This window comes from Netta rufina (genome assembly GCF_964035555.1).
Source record: "Netta rufina genome assembly, chromosome: 3".
In the NCBI taxonomy this organism is placed as follows: domain Eukaryota; kingdom Metazoa; phylum Chordata; class Aves; order Anseriformes; family Anatidae; genus Netta; species Netta rufina.
Genome location: NC_140125.1, coordinates 121692112 through 121710018, shown reverse-complemented (window position 1 = coordinate 121710018; position 17907 = coordinate 121692112). Strand labels below are relative to the sequence as shown.

Below are 17907 nucleotides of genomic sequence, written 5' to 3'. Positions count from 1 at the left end.
TGCTTGCTGCCTACTGGGCTGCCTGAACAGACTAACCTGTACCAAAGTACAGTCAGTGGTAAAGAGCCTAAATCCTTGGCTGGTGGCAAAGACAAGAAGTGGAGCAGTTAATATTAATGCCAACCATCAGGTTAACAGTCAGCTTTGCAATAACCAAGTGTGGATCAGACCTCAGTTACAGTGACCAAGAAGGAACGTGTCTTGCAAGATAAGAGACAACTAGGAATCTGTTTGTTCCTCTAAATCCTCTTGCATTCACATTCTGCAGTTGCCAGCTTTATCCTTTACTTTCCTTGTCAGTTCCCTCTCTAGCATGCAGATAGAGGGAGGGGTAGCTTTCCAGCATGACTCTTCTGGGAAAGCAAGATCAGACTCTCCATCCTTCTAACCACTGATGATTGCAGCTACAAGAAAGCTCAGCATAGGAAGGACATACTCCACGAATCCACCAAGAGCGTCTAAAAAGTAGCACTGAACAGCCTAGACAGGACCGAAAGACCATCATACCTGCCTTACACCTGCAAAGTTTTTTTTATCCTTCTCCTTTATCCTTTACTTCTCTGGGCAACCTGTTCCAGTGTCTCACCACCCTTTACTCAGAGAGTGGTGAGGCACTGGAACAGGTTTCCCAGAGAAGTTGTGGATGCCCCACCCCCAGAGGTGTTCAAGGCCAGGCTGGATGGGGTCCTGGCAAACCTGATCTAGTAGGTGGCATCCCTGCCTATGGCAGGAGGGTTGGAACTAGATGATCTTTAAGGTTCTGTAATAAATGGCTAAGTCCCAAATAAGATTACAATCAAAGTTTACAATTTATTAAACAAATAGAGGTAAGCAAACAGCGCTGGGTGCGCCGGGAGTCTCCGCTCCACGAAGACGCACACGAGTTACATCAGGTGGCTGGTTTTTATGCTCCTAGGCTAATACATATTTATCACCACTTTTGGAAAAGGCAGGGTTATTATAATTAGTTTCCCAGGACCCGAACCATCCCATGGACACACGTGTATCACTCTCCGGTGGTCCCTCTGGGGGTCGCTTGTACTGAAGGCTCGTAGTCTTCCTCCCAAGCTTTGTCCTTTGGTCATTCTTCAGCTTCCCCCCTCTCCTTATTTAGTAGTCTCTGGGCCACATGTCAGAAAGTTGTGTCTCGTGCAATAGTCAGCAGTTATCTCAAAAAACTCCCCCCTATTCTCTTATCTCCCAGACCTCTATCGACATGAACTGCTAGACCATTCTTTTGCAAGATACAAGAACTATATACACTAACCACTCTGTATCTCTTGGACTTGTGGTTATTTATACATCATATTTCACAGTTCTTTTCAACCCAAGCCATTCGGTGATTCTATGATTCTAAAATTCACCTAGGTTCTGTGAGACTTCCTTTTTCACCTGGCTGGAACTTGTCCCTTGCACAGACACTGCAGATTACATCCCTCCCATAGCAACAGCACTACCCTGGTCTTCCACAGCTCTCCTCCAAAGCACAAACCAGTTCTCCTGTAACTCAAAAAGGCCTCCTGAAGTGACCATAGGAGAATTTGAGGAGCCCTAGTGCACTGAACTATGCATGCATGTGTCCACACTTGCATGTGTGCACACACTAATGTATTGTTGCTGCAGCTCGACCACAACCAGGGCATGGTCTAGCCGCTATTTAGCTCTTGATGTGCTACATGGTCAGGACAACACAGGATGCAGAAAAGGACATCATCTAGACAGCCAGGAGCCTCAGGAGCCCCTGAGTCTGCCCTAAGTTGTAGGTAAGCTGAACCACTTCAGCAGTCCCTTAGAGCCAAAGGAACTCACAGGCTTCTGCTTGGTTTCACTCCTGCTTCCAGTTTCCCTGGCTCCACTCAGGTCTTTACAAAAATTCAGACTGAGAGTATAGTCCAAATGTTTCTTAAACTCCAATAGGCTTGGTGCCGTGACTATGTTGCTGGGGAGTCCGTTCCAGCATGTGACAACCCTCTCGGTGTAGAACCTTTTCTTGATATCCAGCCTGAACCTCCCCTGTCTCAGCTTGACACCATTCCCTGGGGTCCTATCACTGGTCACCAGAAAGAATAGATCAGCACCTACCCTTCCACTCCCCCTCATGAGGAAGCTGTAGGCTGTGATGAGGTCTCCCCTCTGCTTCCTCTTTTCCAGGCTGAACAGGCCAAGTAACCTCAGCCGCTCATATATGCACCTGAGGCCCTCTAGGCCCTTCACCATCTTTATAGCCCTTCTCTGGACACTTCAACAGTTTCATGTCCTTTTTTGCATTGAGGTACCCAAAACTGCACACAGTACTCAAGGTGAAGCCGCACCAGCGCAGAGTAGAGCGGGACAATCACTTTCCTCGACTGACTAGCAATGCCGTGCTTGATGCACCCCAGGATATGGTTGGCCCTCCTGGCTACCAGGGCACACTGCTGGCTCATATTCAACTTGCTATGAACCAAAACCCCCAGATCCCTCTCTGCAGGGCTGTTCTCCAGCATCTCACCCCCAAGTCTGTACATAAGACATATTAGACTGGTGCTGCCTCCCCTGGGGGTAGGACACAATCCATGGCCATTGCCATGCCCTCAAGCTCATGTGGAACAGCACCTCAGAGGGGCAAGAGCATTCCCAGCTCCAGAGGAGCCAGTGAGACTGTGCTGGGGGCACCAGCCTGGATGCCTGCAATCTGCCAGTGACCTAACAACTGTGACCCCAATGGGTGATGCTATGATGGTATTCACAAGTGTAGTGGCTCTGCAGCTGGGCATAGCCATGGCCTCACTACCCAGTATGCATGCCTATATGTGGAGCCTCTCTACACTGACCTCCACACACACACACACACACACACACCTTGGATGCAGGCCCCTCACAGCATCCGTATGCTCATGGATGAACCCTCCAGACCAGCTACAGCCAGTGCTCAGTAGCCGTAGAGGCTGTACCATTGTGGTACACAGGGCTGTGCCACTGGGGAATGGAAGCAATGGTAGTCACAGGGAAGAGGAGGACACAGCACCATGGGCCACAGCACATGGTAAGAGGGCAGCACGTATACCAGGAGATAGGCCTAGGCTGGGAGGCAGCCTGGAAAAGGGGATGCTAGCAATGGGTCCATGTGACAACACTTGAAAACAGTGGTGTGTAATAGGGGCAGCCACAGAGCACCCCTGCAAGAAAGGCATGTGTGTACCAGAGTGCCCATGCATTATGGGCACGTTAGAGGGTGGTGCAGACTGGTAACACATATGAATTTAGTATGTGCACATGTGTGAGAGCACCAGTGCAATGCAACACACATGCAAGACAGCCCAGGCCACACAGACATGCATGTGCTCACGGAAGAGGTGCCTGGTCTCTGGGGCACTGCCAGCAGTGCCAGGAGGGCAGGGTGAAGATGCTATGGAGAGGGTGCACCAGTGCCAGTTACCGGTGGGTGTCGTACTGGGGAGGGTTGGCACTGGGTATTACTGGGGGGACAGCACAGGGAGGGCTGGAAGTGGTGATTACTAGGGGTATGGCATGAGGGGCCGGCACTGGTGGCTGCCGGGGAACGACGCAGGCGGCGCCGCCGGTGGTTATGAGGGAGGCGGCACTGGCGGGTATGGGGACACAGCGCAGGGGCGCGCGGCCGTTTCGGGGGCGGTGCCGGCGGTTTCGGGGTACGGCTCGGGGCGGCGCCGGCGGTCGCTGCGGTGCCGCGCGGGGGCGGGGGCGCTGGGCGGAGCCGGGCCGGGGGAGGACCGGGCGGCCGTCCCGCCCCCCCGCGCTGCGGCCGGGGCTCGGCCCCGCTCGGTCCCCCGGCGCAGGGAGCCGGGCCGGTGCCAGGGCTGGTGCCCGGGCCAGGGCCGCAGACCCGGGTGCTCCTGCGTCGGCCCCGCCGCCATGGCCCATTTCTCGGCGTACCTGAACCCCGTCCTCGTGCTCTTTAGCTGCGACCTCTGCTTGGTGCGAGCCAGTAAGTGCCGCCGGGGCGCACGGACGGGCGGCGGGGGACGGGTCGGGCCGGGCCGCGCAGAACAGCGCTCGCTGCCGCGGTGCCCGGGCGGCGGGCGGGGGCTGGCGCTCGCCAGTGCCGGGCGCCGTCCCGTGTGTCCGCCCTGCCCCTCTCCCGGCCCCGGCCCGGGACGCCGGGCGCCAGCCCCCTCCCGCCGGCCTCCCCCCCTCGGGACTGGCGTTCCCTGTCCAGCCCGGCACGGGGCGCGCGTGGCGGGGCGGCCCCGCATGGCCTTGGCCGCGGCCCGAGGGGCCTGGCCCGGGCAGCCCGTGCTCCCCGGGACAGCCCCGCAGCGGCTGCGCCCTGCCCCGGGGTGTCGTGGTCTCTAAGCCATCCGTGCCTTCAGTCGTGTTGCATCCCCGTGGGACCGGGATGAGCTTGTGTGGCGGTGCTGCCCTCCCTTAATGTGACACTAGGCTCTGCCGTACCCCAGGCGCCTGGAGTTGCCGGCTGTGGCTTCGGCTTGTGAAGCCTGCCACTTCTGGGCTGGGCTGTCGGGGAACGCAGCCCCTCCTTGTTCCCCAGTAGAGGAGAGCGTCCATGTTTCCCATCTGTGCTGCTCACCAATGAGCTCTGGGTCCTGAGAGAATGAATGCACAAGGGCAGAGATGCTCCAGTACTGTAAAATGGTCCACAAGCTGGCCTCTGATTGACAGACATCCCGGTGTTTCACGTTGCAGCATGCCTTCATGCCTTGCTGACTTGCTTTCTCTAGGCTGGTGTTTGCTCAGAGGCCGAGGTATGTCTGTACCCCAGGTACCTCTGTCCTTTCTTCCCTTGACTCATCTGAATAACCTGTGCCAGTGGCAGCCTTCTGATATCTATTCACCTCTTGTCACATTAGTGATGCAGTAAATTGCCAGTATCAGGCGTGTTCTGATAACCTGCCATGGCAGAACTGGACTGCTTTATTATGTGCTTGGCCTTGTGTCCCTTGGCAGTCTCCTTGCACAATATGAACTACGTGGCCTGCTGGATTCAGGTAGAAATGCAGTCAGGGTTGTTTAGAAGGGAGCACTTATTTTTAGTTGTGCAGTCTGATGCTTACTTCCCTGCTGCACAGATAAGTTCGACAAACATCTGTGTGCCCTTGAGCAGCAGTCCCAAGGGCAGTGGCCCAGGTGCATGTGAGTTCCTCCTCTCTGGAGTCAGAGCAAGATGGGAAAATGCCAGTGGGCCTGTGCCCCATCCCTGTGCAGAGCCACATCTGTTAATGCCACTCTTACAGGGCATCTGTCCAACCCTTTCTCTGACCTACAGAGGCAAGCTGTGTGGCAGAGCTAGTTGAGTGCCCAGCTGTCTACAGGTCATCCCTCACTGCTTCCCAACCTCAGTCTTCAGTGCTGCCAACTCCAGTGCACAGGAGCAATTCTTCCCACCTCTTCAGCAGGCCTGAAAGGAATGCACTGCTGTACTGTCAGTAGAAAAGAGTGCACCAGGCCATAAGGTAGTGATTATTCTTTCTGTGGTGGTGCCCGATTCTGAATATGACTTTAATCAAAAGTGAAGCTGAATAACTTATAAATGATGCAGAATCATTAGCAATTAATGTATTGTTCAGGGTTTAACTGTGGCATGCTTGTTCCTAAAGAACCCAGCAGAGAGCTGGAGGATCATGGCTTTACAGAAATGTTTTTAATAGTTGGTATCAGAATATATATATTTTTAGAGCCCTTGTACTCGCAGATCTTTATGGCAGCAGCTCTGGTATGAGACTGCTCTAACCTCAGCTGTAGAGCAGACAGGAGAACATAGGCTTCATGTGGGGATCGCATGCAAACTTCTTGTGGTGCAGGCTGTCCTTTGGAGGTCTTGTCCTAATGACTGTCATTGAGTTATCTTGTATCTCCTTGGGGTTAATCATTGTCCTCTATTTCCAGGGTGACTTTCTGTAGTTTCAGCTTCTGAAACTTCTTGTCCTCTCTCTTTCTGCTAGATGTACAAATCCCACATGCTTATAATGTCTTCTCTGCAGTTTGCTGAACTGTGAAATGACTAAGTGACGTGGATTTTTCCAATGAAGAACTGAAGCCTGGATGCCTTCAGATCTCATTGTCACACAGGTTCTCAGGTCCACTTGCCTGGAGCCTGCACTAACTGTGTTTGCAATGCACGAGGTCTGAAGCACTGACTAGCCATGTGCACTGTGGCTCTTCCATGCCTGTATGTCCTCTTGCTATCCCCTCTCACCCTTTTGGCCATATGGGGACTGGTTCTGGGAATTACAGCAGGACGTTCTGGCTTCGGGTGTACTCCCTTTGTAGTTTGACACAAGGGTGGTATCCCCCCGGGACACTCTGCTGCTACCAGTAAGAGTCCCAACAAAGGGCCTGTTTAAGCTCTGTCTAGGTAGAACTTCATAGAATCATAGAATGTCCTGAGCTGGAAGGTACCCAGAAGGATCATTGAGTTCAACTCCTGGATCTACATAAGTCTGAGTAATAATTAAACCATATGTCTGAGAGCTTCCAAATGCTTCTTGAACTTCAACAGGTTTGGCTCCATGGCCACTTCCCTGGGGGATCTGTTCCAGTGCCCAACCACCCTGTCATTGAAGAACCATTTCCTGATCTGTACCTCCCTTGACACAGCTTCATGCTGTTCTGTCAGTGGTCACTAGAAAGAAGAGATTGGCACCTGTCCCTCCACTCCCCCTCATGAGCCTTGCTGGCTGACAGGGTGCTATCTGCAATTTAGCTGTTTGTTGTATGACACTTGCACAGTGGTCATGGCTGGACCAGAAAACAGAGCCCATCTGTGGTGAGCTCAGCCCTTGTGTGCACAGGATACACATTCCTCAGTCAGTGGGCTATGTATGTCTCAGGACTGCAGCTCTATTCAGCCTGTTTTGCTTTTGGCTTCTGGGAGATCAGAGTGTGCAGACAAAGACATGGCTCAGTGATTCCCTCTCACAGGGTGGAGTGATGAACAGGATCCCCACTGACAAAACTCTAAGGAGACACACTTTCATGGGATAAAGGATATTCAAGGGAGTCTTTAAAGCCTTTCCTGTTTGTCAGCCTTCTGTTCTGATGAGATGACACGGAATACTATGATGTCCTCATTTGCATTGTCTCCTGTGATTATACCTCCTGGTATAATGCAGCAGGCTTTTGCTAGGGAGGCACTTGCTCCCAGTGTCTCTCTGGGAAATTGTTTTCTGGGATCTGTGTGTGACTGTCCTGGCTGTCTTAGTTGTCCTTGACAGACCATAATCCTGCATGTTTCAGAGTGGTAATCGCAATTTTCCTGGTTTGATCTGCCCAGGAGCCAGATATATTCAAATGTGAATGAATGCATTTCAGTGGTTGAACTATAAAAAATGACCTTTCCTAGTCACTCCTACGTTTTTTTGTTGGTGTTGTTATGGTGGTCTTTTTCTCCTGTTTCCAAATCCCCCCTGCGGCTCTTTGTTTACCTGTGTAAGTCACAGCATTGAACCTGTACTACACAAGCAGCTTGTAGAAGGACACTGTCGTGTTTACAGGGAGAGAAGACACAGGAACAGCAACTTCACTGTCTTCCTTACACACTCATGTATTTAATTTCTAGACAGAATTTGTCTATGTGTGCAAGTCTGCCGACCTTTGAAGAATTCTGCCATGTTCTTCTTAGTGCTATGAAATCTCAAATTAGCAATGGTGCAGGCCATGGGTCAATCAGACCACCTTTCTGAAGAACAGCAATAGTTAAGTGTTGTTATCGGCTTTACAGCTGATGGCATTGCATTGCTGGGAAAGTTAGCTCTGCCCTCTATGCTGGGCTCTCCTCCCCAGCTTAGAGCAGGGGGTAATACCAGGCAGATGAGATGGCCAGATTGAGTTCCATAGTGTGTTTATTCCAAGCTGTCCCATTTTTCTGTCACAGTTGATATATAAATACTGTGTCTGTGCTGCTTCCTACGCAGTTCTGGATGGTGTGCCAGGCATTGGCGATGTGCACATCCACAGAGCAGCCCCAGAGCTTGGAGAAACCTCATTTCACTATTACAGTCTTGGTTCAGGAATTGCATTAATGTAAGATTTGTTTGAACTCTGAACCCTACAAAAACATGAGACTTAACTGCCAAGAAACTACTCTGTCTGGGCTGAGCAGCAGCATGTTGTGTCAGGCAGCCCTGCTGTTTGCTGCTGCTGAAGCTGAATGCAGTAAGCTTTCTAACAGATGAAAAATTGAGCAGCAGTGTCCTGCTCAGCCCTGAAGGTACCTCAGATCTGCAAGCAGCTGCCCTCATGAAAAGCTGATGTGAATGCCATTGTTCCCTCTGATGGCAGGATGTCTGCAGTGCTCTGCGACAGCCTACAGAGGCTTTTCCTTTCATTTAATTTTGAGCTGCGGGATCTGGTTAAATTGCAATAAGAGTCTCCTAACCTATTCTGTAATAATTTTTTGCTCAGGACAGGCCTTCATGCATTTCCCATCATGATGTCTGCAAGGTGGAAGGAGCCTACCAGAGTCCCTTCGTGTCCTGTGCTGAGTCTGGCAGCACAAGCATGTGGTCAGCACTGCTAATTTCTTTTACATGGAACATGTAATACAAGCAATGGGCTGTGTCTGCCACTGCAAGAAAGCCCTTTATAGAAGAGCCAGTCAAATGCCTCATGAGCTTGTCCTCTTTTCCCACTGTAGTGCAGTGCAGAGGGTGGGGTGAGCACATTTCTCACCAACAGCCAGGTAGAGAGGAGACCTGGACAGTGAGCAATGACTAACAAAGCCAGTAGGTGCCATACAGGGGTAGCTGCACAGGAGTGGCTCTGTGCTGCACCCGCTGCACAGCGGGCAGCTGCCCGCTAACCCAGGGAGCACTGTGCAGTGTGTGTGTTGTGGGACTCAGTCTTGTTGACCTGACATGACCCTCCTGTCCTGGGGAAAGATTCAAGGGAGGAACTGCTCCCTGTAGCCCCGGTCAGCATGCTGCAATGGGCAGCTGTTGAATAAGACCCCCATGATGGTGTGCGGGGGTAGGTGCCTTTTCTGAGAGATCTTCTTTTGCCTCTTTCATGTGCTTTGCCTCGGTCCCTCCCTGGCTCACCCAGACAGGCCACCGTCCCCTGTCAACGTGACTGTGACGCAGCTGAAGGCAAACTCTGCCACAGTCTCCTGGGATGTTCCAGAAGGAGATGTGGTCATCGGCTACGCCATCTTACAGCAGGTATCCAGGCTTTGTTCCCAGTAGTCTGGGGACTATTCTCACTGATTTACCAACATGCTCCTGTCAGCCCTTTTGCTGCAGCTTGGAGCTCCTTTGGCACATGCCTGAGGACACCTCCACTGTTGAGCAACCTTTGCTGGGGTTCCCTGTCTAAGCCATCTATGCTGAGGGTGGTGGGGAGGGGCGCAGCAGACTGTGGGCTGTATTGTGGAGTGGCTATCCCTCCAGTGGCTTCTCTGCGATTTCTTTGGATGAGGACAGTGCTCCAGCCACAAGATAACCCTTCCTTGCTTGCCTTGCTCCACCTCCACATCCCCAGGTAGTGGTGAGTTCTCCAGGGAGGCACTTGGCTCTTTGGCCATGCAGGGATGCTGTGTAGCAAGGTGCTAGCCAGTCTGGCCCATCCCAGGGGTGTATGATTGGAAGGAAGGAGCAAGAGCACTGTGCCCAGCACAGCCTTGCAGATGGGGGCCTGTGTGTGGTGCAGCTGGGAACAGCCTCCTGGGGATGACAGCTCTTCACTCTGGCAGCGGCAAGATGGACAGATGCAGCGCTTCATCCGGGAGGTGAACACCACCAACCGGGCCTGCGTGCTGTGGGACTTGGCAGAAGATGCTGATTACATCATCCAAGTGCAGAGTATCGGCCTGTATGGGGAAAGTCAGGCCAGTAAGCGTGTCCACTTCCGGACCCTGAAGGAGACCGACCGCCTCCCCTCCAACAGCTCCAACCAAGGTGAGGCAGCTCCTTCCAGTTTGCCCAAGTGCCACTGGTGGGGGCAGACCTGGAGGACTCCACAGCACACAGGCAGGGATTCAGCAACCAGTGAGCGAAGTTCTGACCTCGGTAGCCAGCTGCCTGGGATGCACAGGGTCATACGGGCTGCTGTTGTGTTTACCATGACCATGGTGAAAGCCCAAACAGTGCTTTATAGCCCTCCTGTCCTAGATCTTGGCAACCTGTTCAGCTGAGCAAGCTAGTACATCCAAACTGCTGCCCATAGGAAGTAAATATTGAATTGTCTCTCAGATCTACCAGCCTGCAAGCTACCAAAGGACAAATATGAGAACCCCATAGTCTTCTTTCCTCTTCATACCCATGTTGTGCCTTTTGCCTTGGGATTGCCTAAATGTTGGCCATTAATCCGAGAGAGATGACGCACAGGGTGGGTCCATCAGGCCTGGACTCTCTCCAGCGCTAGCAATGAGTGGATAACAGGGCAAGCAGATGAGATGCTTTCCTCAGGACTTTTTTTCAGCTCAGGGCCTTCCTAAGCAGCCCTGGTCCCTACATAGAGAGTAACCTTAGTGGGCTTCTCTCACATGCATTTTGTAGTCCCTGTTTGAACCCACACAAGCTTTTAGACTCCCTGACCGTATTTGGCAGCAAGAATGGTTTGTCTGACACAGGAAAACCACAGGTTGCATGTCTTCTCCCCAGTCAAGATATCATCCCATGCCTGTTTGTGAGGGGGATGTGGGCCTTTCTTTGTTGCTCCTTCTCAGATCCTTAACTGTTGATGGTCCTGAGATAGGGTCTGGTAGGAGGGTGACTGCTGCCTGCTGCCTGGGTGCTCTTCTCCACAGGTGACATCACCATGGAAGGGCTGGACAAAGACAGGCAACTGCAGACAGGCGAAATTATCATCATCGTGGCTGTGCTTCTCATGTGGGCAGGTGAGTGCTGCAAGCAATGTTCTGGCAGGCTGTAACAGAGGCATAGTCTAGGGTGTACAGAGAGGATGGGGATTGGAGAGTGCAGAGGAATAATGGCAATGTTTCAGGCATCCTCCTTCCTAACAAGTCCATTGAACCTCTGTAGGAGCTTGAGCCAATGAGGTGAAAGAAGGAACAACAGCCACTGCTGACCAGTGATGGCCTGAAGCATGTGTGCAGGCTAGCCTGCCTGCTGTCCTGCAAGAGCAGGAGACGATGTGGGATCCAAGCAATACATAATTATGGTGTAGGAGCATCACAGTTGACATTAACTATTGTGTAACTTGGGTCTTATCTATCTTGTTTGATATCGTGATAATATTGCTCCATTGGCTGGTAGTAGCTGTGCCTCAGTCTACTAAAACTGTAACATTTGTGAGCTATTTCTGTACAGCAACCAATTAAAGCCAGTGCCCCAGGAAAGAGCAGGCTGCCCTGGGAGCAAGGAAGCCTCAGATGAAACAGGAGGCTCCTGACACACTACATGGAGCTGTTGTGAATGGGAAATCATTTGTCCCCTACCTTCTTCCCAGTAAGTGAGGATTTTCAACTGGCATCTTGCAGAAATCTCTCCTCATCCTGGCCTTGAACACTCTTCTAGTGCACTGGAAGAAAATACAAGATGGCTGCTGCTAACTGCACACCTCATGCAGATTGTTGTATCAGAGCACCAACAGTGAGAAATCAGATCCAGGTGGCTGTGATAACACCCTGTAGTTTGAATGGGTCCAACACATTTAATGATTACAGTTTAAAGCATTGCTCCAAAGTCCTGTGCTGATGGTCATAAGATGTGAGGCATGCAGTGCATAAGGTGCTGTAGAATCCTGACAGAGTGATCCACAGTTTGCAGGACAAGAAAAAAACAAGGGTTGGCTTTTGTGAGGACTGCAAGCATCAGGCCAGTAACATCAGTGCCTTGCTGGAGGCACTCAGCACACTCAGCTGCTCACTGACCTAAGGGGCTGTCCCTCTCAGAGTGCCTCAACATCTGCTTTTGGCCACAGAGCACTGAGTCATGCTTATGGTTGAGCACTGAACACCTCACATACCTCATGTGTGCCCTGATAGCTTCAGCTGCATCTTTGCCTTGTCTGCCCAAGGAGATTGGCCTGGCCACACTTGCTGAGTTTTCTGGAATAGCAGTCCAAGCTGGAACAGGTGGAGGTTGTGGGTGACCAGCACCCTGGGTGCCTTGGTCCTGACTGCTCTCTAGCTGTAATGTCATGGGGAGGGGAGGCAGAGGGCAGCCAATGTGAGGGAGTCTTTCATCCCTCCTCTTTCTGCAGCGGTGATCGCCCTCTTCTGCAGACAGTATGACATCATCAAGGACAATGATTCCAACAACAACAAGGAGAAGACAAAGCCATCCTCAGAGCATAGCACGCCAGAGAGACCAACTGGAGGGCTGCTGCGGAGCAAGGTGAGTGGGGAGGGCTGGCATTTGACATCTGCTGTGTCTTAGTGCCTGGACAGGTTCTCACTCTCTCCAGGAATAGAAAGACCCCAACTTATGCTCTCACCCTAAAAACTGAGGACTGCATTGAGCCCTGGCCTCTCTGGGACAGTCTGTATGCCCCCTGGGTGACTGCAGGAGAAACACCAGTAGAGATGGCAGGATATATCCGTTGGGATGGCTCCCATATGGCAGAATGTTATCTGTCCTCTTGCTGTAACAGCCAATGCCTTGGCCCATCACCATGCCTCTCTGAAGCTACACCTCTTCTGCATCCCATAGAGAGGTCCAGGTCCTGCCTATTCAAGCAAAAGGCAGCTGAATTGATCAGCGTTCTTAAGATTCCAACATTAGTCTCTCTCTGCTAGCTTTCAGCCTTCTCCAGGGCCTGCTGCAGGCCATCACCACACAGGTCATTCATGAGAAAGACTCCAGAGCTCCTTCCTCACCCTGATGGAGGTACTGTGCCAGGCTGTGGATGGGGATGGACCAGTACTTTCATGTGGCTGTTCCCTTAGCACCTGACACTTCTTTGTTACTCAACGAAGACTGATTTATAACCCTGATACTTGTGTTCTAATGGGACCTTGCATTAGGTTTTTCCTATGGGTCTCATTTGCATTCTCTGTCCATGGTGTGAACTCCATTCAACATGGTGCCTACCGGCCCCTCTGCTTTTATATATCATTGGTTTCCAGGTGATGCCAGGGCAGAAACTTCCTGTTTGGATTTCAAGGGCCCAGTTTTCTCTCCTCCTTCAGGTTTACCAGCTTCCTGATTACTCCTTGCCAAAAATACCCTTCCTCTTGGATTCTCCTGCTCCAGACTCACCCTACTTCAAAAGTGGGTGCACAAGCCCATTCTTGTTTGCTAATTTCATCACCTATACAGGGCTGAAGCACCTCATGGTGTCTTTTTGAATTCACTAGATTCTTGGGATGCTTGCAAGTGATAACACTGCAAGTTTATCCTCACAATCCTTAATTACAAAGCTGGGAACAATACACAGGAAAGAAAAAGCAGTGACATCATTATGCTCTGCATTTGCTTCCACTCCTGGCTTCATGGTCAAGCTGCCGTAAAGTAGCAGACAGTCACAGAATTGTAGGGGTTAGAAGGGACCTCAAGAGATCATTGGGTCCAACCCCCCTGCCAAAGCAGGTTCCCTAGAGCGGATTGCCCAGGTAGGTATCCAGACGGACCTTGAATATCTCCAGAGAAGGAGACTCCACAACCTCCCTGGGCAGCCTGTCCCAGTGCTCCATCACCCTCACCGTGAAGAAGTTCCTTCGCATGTTGGTGTGGAACTGCCTGGGCTTCATTTTGTGGCCATTACCCCTTGTCCCGTCCCCGCAAGCCACTGAAAAGAGGTTGGCCACATCCCCCTGTCTCCCACACCTCACGTATTTATACACATTGATGAGATCCCCTCTCGGTCTTCTCTTCTCCAGGCTGAACAGACCCAGGTCTCTCAGCCTTTCCTCACAGGGAAGATGCTCCAGGCCCTGTATCATCTTTGTGGCCCTCTGCTGGACTCTTTCCAGGAGATCCCTGTCTGTTTTGTACCGGGGAGCCCAGAACTGGACACAGTACTCCAGGTGAGGCCTGACCAGGGCAGAATAGAGGGGGAGGATCACCTCCCTTGACCTGCTGGCCACACTCCTTTTTATGCATGCCAGGATCCCCTTGGCCTTCTTGGCCACCAGGACACACTGCTGGCTCATGGTCAACTTGTCATCCACCAGGACCCCCAGGTCTTTCCCACAGAGCTCCTCTCCAGCAGGTCATCCCCCAGCCTGTACCGGTACATGTGGTTGTTCCTTCCCAGTTGCAGGACTCTACACTTGCTCTTGTTAAACCTCATTTGGTTTCTTCCTGCCCAGGTCTCCGGCTTGTCCAGGTCTCGCTGAATGGCAGCACAGCCTTCTGGTGTGTCGGCCACTCCTTCCAGCTTTGTGTCATCGGCATACTTGCTGAGGGTTAACATTATTCCCTCATCAAGGTTGTCGATGAAGATGTTGAACAGGACTGGACCCAGCATCGACCCCTGGGGAACACTGCTAGTCACAGGTCTGCACAACAATGCAGTTCTTGATGTCCCTGTTACAAAGTATAGTGATGGGGACATTCACCTTCTTCCCCTTAATTCGGTGGGTAAGGGCTGCCCTACAAATCACATACAAGTATGACTCCATCCCTTCCCAGTGGTTTCTCTCAATGCACATATCTGCTGTGCTATTCAGTGAGCACGGTCCTTTCAGTGTAAAGAACTGTTCATGCTTGCAACAGTTTTTGAAAAAAATCCACCTCACTACAGGTAGCCTTTAGTTCCTTTGTCACTCTCCAGAGCTGTTGCAGGGCATAACAGTGAGACAGCTTGACATAAGCTGGCCGTATCTGTTCCTCCATTCATCATGCCATGCTTTGTGGATTCTCTGCCCATGGCAGGTGTCCTCCCACACCCTCATGTACCTTTTCTCCTCTGAGCCCTGTATCTACCTTCTCTCCAAGGGCCACAGTTGTAGCATGGGGTGGTGGTTCAACAGTGACCTGCTAAGAACCTTTACACCATATTGGATTGGATGTACTGAAATTTACATGGCAAGGTTTTGGTAGTGGGGGTGGCTTCTTGTGAGAAGTGTCCAGAGGCTGCCTCATGTTAGGTAAGAGCCAGTTCTAGTCAGCTCAAAATGGGACCTGCTGCTGGCCAAAGGTGAGACCAGGTAAATCTAATACACATGACTAGGAGCCAGACAGAAGTCACCAAATATCTGCAAGCCCTGGAGGCTGAGGAGTGTGAGGCTGGGTCCCTGGTTCTCCTAGGGGTACTAGGGCACAGCAGTGATCAGAAAGGCTTCCTGGGGAGGCAAGTGTGGTGTGGCTGATGAGACTTACTTGGAGTGAGGCAGCAGCTAATGCAGCTGAGCTACCTGATCCTTCTGTCAGGAGAGATTAATGCAAATAGGTGGGGCTTAAGGGTTAGTTCCATTGGTCTCCTTAGGGAGACACTGAAAGCAGGGCTTTGCTGCAGCACACCCACACCTCAGCCCACATCAGACAGCTCAGCTGCAGCTGGCACCCCTTTTGCAGAAGAGGTGTGCCTGCCGTGGGAGGGTGGGGGCTCTGCCATAGGGTCTGCATCTCAGGTTCTTAGCAAAGCATTTTTTTCTCCCATAGAAGTCTCCCTCTGTCAATATAATCGAGGTATAAGTGCAGCACCAGCTCTGCGTCGGGGGTCCTGGGCATCCTGCCAGAGCCGATACAGGCCTTGGAAGAAGAGGCAGCACCAGGCACCCAGCCTGGAACTCTGCATGCGAAGATCTGCGTATCCGAACTTACGCTTTCCCGAGGGCACCTGTCCAGGGACATGCATGGAGCTGGCTCCCAGCTGTGCATGCAGCACACGGCCCTGCCCGTCCCGCATGCCAGGCCCCACTTCCCTGCCACTGTGGAGTGCGGAGCTGAGCAATGGAGTGGGGGGGCACACCTTTACCCCAGGGGGGGCAAGCCTGGGAGAGTAGAGGGGCTGGTGTCCCCTCCTGCTTACAGCCCTGAGGAGAGGCAGCACCCCTGTACTTTGGCTTGGCCAATGGCCTGGGTGCAGCCAGGTGGCACCAGACTCCTGCTCAGGAGATATCCTGGGGCAGACCTTGCTCTCAGCCACTGTGTCAGCCTGGGGGTGGGGTGGGGGGGGTGCAGGAGCTACTCCCCCTTTGGCCCCAAGACAGGGGATGGGGCAGTGCAGGTGGCCCCAGTGCTGCCAGGGAAGTCATAGAGAGGTGGAAGCAGGGTTTGGGAAGTCATGGAGAGGTGGCGGGAGGGTCTGTCTGTGGGGCTGGGCACACCTAGTACAGCTGACGAGGGGATCCCTGATGGAAGACAGGCTTCACTGCACCCCATCGCTGCAGTGCAGGGGCTTCCTATGCCTCTCCCTGCTGCAGTGCATGAAAACTCAATTGAGAGCATGAGGAGCTAGTGCTGCCACAGTGTCCGATTGGGCTGCAGAATGTGCAGCCAGGGCAGTGCCAGTTGGAGCAATCCTGTGGGGTGCAGTGAGCCTCACAAACCTGTGGGAGCAGGCAGGGCCAGTGCACAGCTGTGGCTTTGCCATTTCCCTAGTAGGGCTCACTGTGAGCAATGCCGTGTGCACTCCATGGATAACGTGGAGAGCCCTAGCCTGGTCGCAGCTGTTTTGGCAGGCTGTGTGCTGCAGAGCTCATCACCACTCTGGGGACAACCTTAGCTTCAACAGTGTCATGTCCCGCTCCTGGCTTCTGTCCTGCAAGTGTGTGGTCACTGCTGATACTCCCTCTTCTGGAGCTAGCCCCATGGCCTGCACCAGACTGGCTGATGCCACACAGACCTGTTGGGAAGGTTTGGCCATGAATACCCACAGCTGTTAGATCTCTCATTCAACTGAAGATGGTGTGAGTTGTTAACCATCTTAGGGCTGGTTAACAGTATCTGGATTATTTGTTTCCTGGTGCCTGCAAGCAGAAGTCTGTTACTGGGTATCTATATTACTTTGTGTCCGAGGGTGAGGCCTGGCCCAGCTATGCCCTCTTGCCAGAAGCAGGGGAAACAGAGTGACACGATGAGCCACACTGCTACATGGGTAGCTGGTGCCCTGGCTGCTGCACTTCCCTCCATGCTCTGTTCTGTGGCTGGTCACTGAGCTGGGGTGCTGGCTCTGCAGCCCTGGACTCAAGCATCACAGGATCCAGCGTCTTCCAGGAATAAACCTTCCAACAAAGCACTTTCAGGACTCTTCCTTCCAGGTGCTGCTCAGCTCCTGCTGCAGGACTAGACTGGGAAGGGACAGGGTAAGCAACTTCCTGTGGCAGGGTCTTTTCAATAAAAGCATCCTGGCTCAAACGTTGCAGCATTGTCCCTGCAGCATTTCAGGTCTATGCATGTGTGTATGTGCATACATGTACCATTACTTGCACTTATGTATGTGGCCTTTAGGAGACCTGTTCTTGCCAGCTGCATAGAGGGGTTATCATATGTTCTGCAGCAGGTCCTCATCTTGCACTTCTCTCTGGCCTTTGAGGGAGTGCCAATGTTGTAGGCTGGCTCTTGTCATGCTTCTGGACAAGTTGCAGGTAGGTGCAGGGCAGTTACGCATTTTCTGACTGAGGATAGCACCACAGCTACTTCCTCTTCACAAAATGGGCTGCAGAATGCAGGCATCCTGGAAGAAGGGCCAGGAAAAGGAAGATGATGCCAGATCCCAGCAGGCTACTGGCAGGAGAGGACTGTGCTGTTCCCCAGGCAGGTGAGGAGAGGGATACCTGAAGAGCAAAAGCACCATAGTCGTGAGGGCCAAGTGCTGCTGTGCTGGACAAGCCATACTGCTTTGCCAACTACCTTTTCATTAGAGAAATACATTAAAAAAAAAAAAAAAGTACATTAGGAAAACACAAATGTTTTTTAAATCTCTGATGCACTGGAAAATGTTTATGCAATTCTGGAGGCTCAGAACGGACACACACCTACTAACTTGAGTTCTTTAAACAGATGAGGTGCACAGAAAGAAACAAAGCAGCATGACTGCAGCAGAGTCAAGGAGGTGGGGGGATCCTCTTCCCACTCCCCC

At 52.2% G+C, this 17907-nt stretch overlaps 1 protein-coding gene across 5 annotated transcripts; it reads left to right on the top strand.

Annotated features, from left to right (window-relative positions):
* Positions 1 to 3765: 3765 nt before the first annotated feature.
* Positions 3766 to 17142, top strand: FNDC4 (fibronectin type III domain containing 4). 5 transcript variants are annotated; one of them, XM_084285051.1, is made up of 8 exons: positions 3817 to 3946; positions 8383 to 8483; positions 9022 to 9137; positions 9668 to 9872; positions 10724 to 10813; positions 12142 to 12275; positions 14192 to 14378; positions 15486 to 17142. In XM_084285051.1, the coding sequence occupies exons 2-7, from the start codon at positions 8408 to 8410 to the stop codon at positions 14216 to 14218; spliced, it is 648 nt and encodes a 215-aa protein (XP_084141177.1). In that variant the 5' UTR covers positions 3817 to 3946; positions 8383 to 8407; the 3' UTR covers positions 14219 to 14378; positions 15486 to 17142. The 5 variants fall into 5 exon arrangements, with proteins under 5 accessions (XP_084141174.1, XP_084141176.1, XP_084141177.1 ...); XM_084285047.1 differs by having other exon boundaries at positions 13760 to 14378; XM_084285048.1 differs by lacking the exon at positions 8383 to 8483 and having other exon boundaries at positions 3766 to 3946; positions 13760 to 14378.
* Positions 17143 to 17907: the final 765 nt, after the last annotated feature.

Excerpts from the sequence above, each read along its gene's own strand:
- FNDC4 (XM_084285047.1), top strand. The coding sequence starts at position 8,408 with ATGATGTCTGCAAGGTGGAAGGAGCCTACCAGAGTCCCTTCGTGTCCT. Across the intron at positions 9,138-9,667 it reads GCTACGCCATCTTACAGCAG|CGGCAAGATGGACAGATGCA; the intron begins GTATCCAGGCTT and ends TCACTCTGGCAG. Across the intron at positions 12,276-13,759 it reads GAGGGCTGCTGCGGAGCAAG|GCTGAACAGACCCAGGTCTC; the intron begins GTGAGTGGGGAG and ends TCTCTTCTCCAG.